General features: G+C 30.9%; 1 protein-coding gene across 3 annotated transcripts in view; it reads left to right on the plus strand.

Annotated features, from left to right (window-relative positions):
• The window catches only part of LOC102674166 (peroxidasin-like), a 290,955-nt gene that overhangs the window by 269,453 nt on the left and 17,990 nt on the right, over positions 1–3,512 (plus strand). For all 3 annotated transcript variants that reach the window (XM_006613165.2, XM_006613164.2, XM_031509284.1), the window contains exon 7: positions 3,274–3,413. In XM_006613165.2, the coding sequence (XP_006613228.1) occupies positions 3,274–3,413 (140 nt within the window). The remainder of the gene's footprint in view (positions 1–3,273; positions 3,414–3,512) is intronic.

Consider the following 3,512-nt stretch of genomic DNA (forward strand, 5'->3'; position numbering starts at 1 on the left):
GTCAGATAAGTGACTTACAATTACATACGCTTGCTAAAACATGATTATCTTTTGTCATTCTTGGTCTTTCTGTCTGGTGAATGATTAACTTGTGCTACTTGCTTAATTGTCTTGTTTCACTTGTTTAACAAGTGGCTGACTTATATTACTTGTTAGGGAAGAAATTTGATTAGAATATCTAGTAAATAATGACTGTTATCATTTATGAGTAATAATAATTAATCGTGTGCTATTGAATGAGGACGATCCTTTGTCGTGTTTTACTTTGTGAATGTACAAATTTTTAGAAGATTTTAATTTTTATTAAAGTCTAATTAATAATAACTTTTATATATAATTCGAAATTTGTATTGCAATAAGAATTTTAGTAATTTCATTAGATGAATTTTGATTATATTTTAGTCTACCAATCGATCAAAGAAAGTAATATTTCCACGTACTTGAGCCACTTCTCGAAGAGGAAGTTCGCAAGTAAACAAACGAAAGAGAGTAACATTTCCCCTAGCCACTTCCAGAAATATATAACTCTAAATCTAAGCTCTTAAGTGTTCCTCAAATTTATTTTCATTATATTGGTTATTGCGTACAAGATTAAGCAATGAAAAGATTCCTTTAAGTTCTTAGAGCTTCAACGATTAATTAAAACTTTCATAAATTTGAAAAAAAAGGAAAATTTTGGAAAATATCTTCCACATATAAGGATATATTAAAAGAAGAATTCATAATGATATTTAAAATTGAAAAGTAAAGAGAAATTATTTGAAATTGAAAATTATTGTCTAACAAATAATATGTATATCATGATATTCAAATGATATTCAAATTTATTCCAATATTTTCCAATTTAAAAGATTATAATTCAGAAATACGAATATTTTATTATTCCATTGCACGTATATACATATCCAATATATTCTAATGTATATTAAATTTCCACCGTTTATTTTTTTACACGTATATATGTTCCTTCCAATGAAACAACGCTATTCAAACAAGGAACGAAACAGTATCCCATATTTAAATAAGCTTCCCAGCTCGTGTTCGATACTCGTGAATATTCGTATGCGTATCGGAAAAAACGTCATTTTGCCGAAATTCGATTGATTTCGTTTCGACAAAAATTTTTTCCCCCCCGATTGAAATTGGATTTCACCAATTGCATTGGGAATCGCAATTGAATGTTTGTCGAAATCAATTGTACGAAATAAAGTGAAATTGTTTGAAATGAAGACACTAGATTTGCATTGCGACCGTGCACGATTGGAAATTCGAAGTAACATGATTTATTTTCGTTCTATTGGATATTGCTTTCTATTATTGGGGAGAATTTATCCTCATTTTCGAAAATCTGATACGAAAACAGGAGAAATTTTTCAATTAACACTGATTCATTGTAATTTTGATCCATGATATACCTATAATATATTCGATTTAATTTATCTCGATAAATTGCTCAACAGAAGGATTTAAAGTATCTAGATATCGAATTTCTGAATCTAAAATATCAATTATAAAAGCCTTCATTCACTCTATCGAAAACTTATCTTGAAAAATTTGATTTCATAATCTATAACTTATGTAGAGTATAATGGAAAAATCTTCTTGAGTGCGTGAAATCAATTTCCAAATTTTCCAAATCATTTCTTAAAATTTTCTTCCATTTTGTATCCATCACGAAGTTATACTTAAAAAAGTAAAAATAATACTTCAAGGGTTGTTTTCACTCTCTTCAAATGATATTCCATTAATAAAAAAATTATTGTATTTGTCTTGATAACACACAATTTACTGGTTGAATTTTGATAAACCATATGAAGACTTTTGCAATTGTAAAATTTAAAATTATCAACACAAAAATATTGACACACAATACAAAGTCAAAATTACAAATTCGATTAAAATTTCGATAAAAGATTTGATGAAAAACATATGCCATTGAATATTGGCAATTGGAAAGGAAAATCTGCAATTGATCCCTTCTGATAAGAGATGCCTCTATTTCATTGCCACCGATGAAATCGATCCCCCCACACAAGAACGAGTACCAGTTTCGTAATTCAACGGCCGGAGGGAAATTTTTCTCGTCGACATTCCAGATACACTCGTAAATTCGGTTATGTCATTATCAGGAGGTGCGTCCCGTAAATCGAATGAAAGTGTTTCACGTTGGGTTGAATGGCCGACGGTGGTGTTCTAAGGGCGCGTAATATGGGCCGCAACCGTCCCATGCTACGTCTTGGCCGAGGGTGAACTCTGGAGGAACGGTCGATCTGCCAGGAGCAGACGCTTCACCAAGGGTTCAACTTGATTTACACCCCCTTCTTTCTCTTCTTTCGTTGGTAGCCCAGGAAAAACGTTCGATTCTTTTTCGAGAGGGACCAATTTGGATGGGTTGAACGAGTCGAAAGTGGAGAACGTCTGAATTTCTCTTTTAAGTGTTTAAGAGTTCTTCAATAACTAAGTTTATGATTTTATTTGTATTATCGTGTAGAAGATTCTCTTTGTCTGATATTATCTTGTCGATTTGAGTTTGAAGTTTGAAATGAATGATTCTCGTTAATTTATATTGTTATATAGATTGTTGTATACTTGTTGTATACAACAAGTATATACACTTGTTGTTTGTCCAATACTATTTGATCAACAAGTGAATTATAGTACTTATTTGCTTATGAATGACTTATATTCTGTATTTAAAAAGTTCAGAAACTTGTATAATTTCTATAATTACAACTGTCTCATTTATTTGATTGATGAATAAATGATCTATAATATATGAGTGATTAATTACTTGATCATAACTAGCTTATTCCTCGTGTCTGATAAATGATGATCTATAACATCTGTAACGCTCTTCTAACTATAATTCTCTTAAACTACTTAATTAATAAATGAACGACTTATATTACTTCTAACATGTGATTAACTACATAGTTAACTAAAACTATTAAAGAACCGTAATTATCTCAATCTATTTAATCATAACAATCATAATTTCGTCTGAATTTCTTGTATTTTATTTAAAAAAAAATTGAACGAATTTAAATATTTATTTTCCTTTAAATCATTTCATTGCTCAAATAATTTTTCATCTCTTTTAACGTTTAATATTTAATCACGAATTTCTCTCGGTTGAAAATAAACTCCTTTGATTATGGTCATTTCCCGTATTTGCGAAGCGAGAAAATATCCGTGATGTCTGTTTTTCCTTGAAACCGTTAAAAAGGCAACTTCGAGGTTCCGTTTCTACACAATTTTTGCTTTCTGTTCCAGCGTGAAGACGGACATGGGCGCCAGTGGTGCGATATCCAGGCTCTACATTGCAAACGCGAATAAAAAAGACAGCGGGAATTACAGTTGCGCATTGGCGGATGTGGCGGCCGCCACCACGGTTTCCGTCCACGTATTAAATGGTACGTTTGTTTATCATGCGTGGTTCGATTATATCCAGATCAAGTGTGTATTTATCTCTATTGCATGTCTCTTTTTTTCTTTTTTTTTTTTTTTTTTGC

This window comes from Apis dorsata, unplaced genomic scaffold (assembly GCF_000469605.1).
Source record: "Apis dorsata unplaced genomic scaffold, Apis dorsata 1.3 scaffold_135, whole genome shotgun sequence".
Taxonomy (NCBI): Eukaryota; Metazoa; Arthropoda; class Insecta; order Hymenoptera; family Apidae; genus Apis; species Apis dorsata.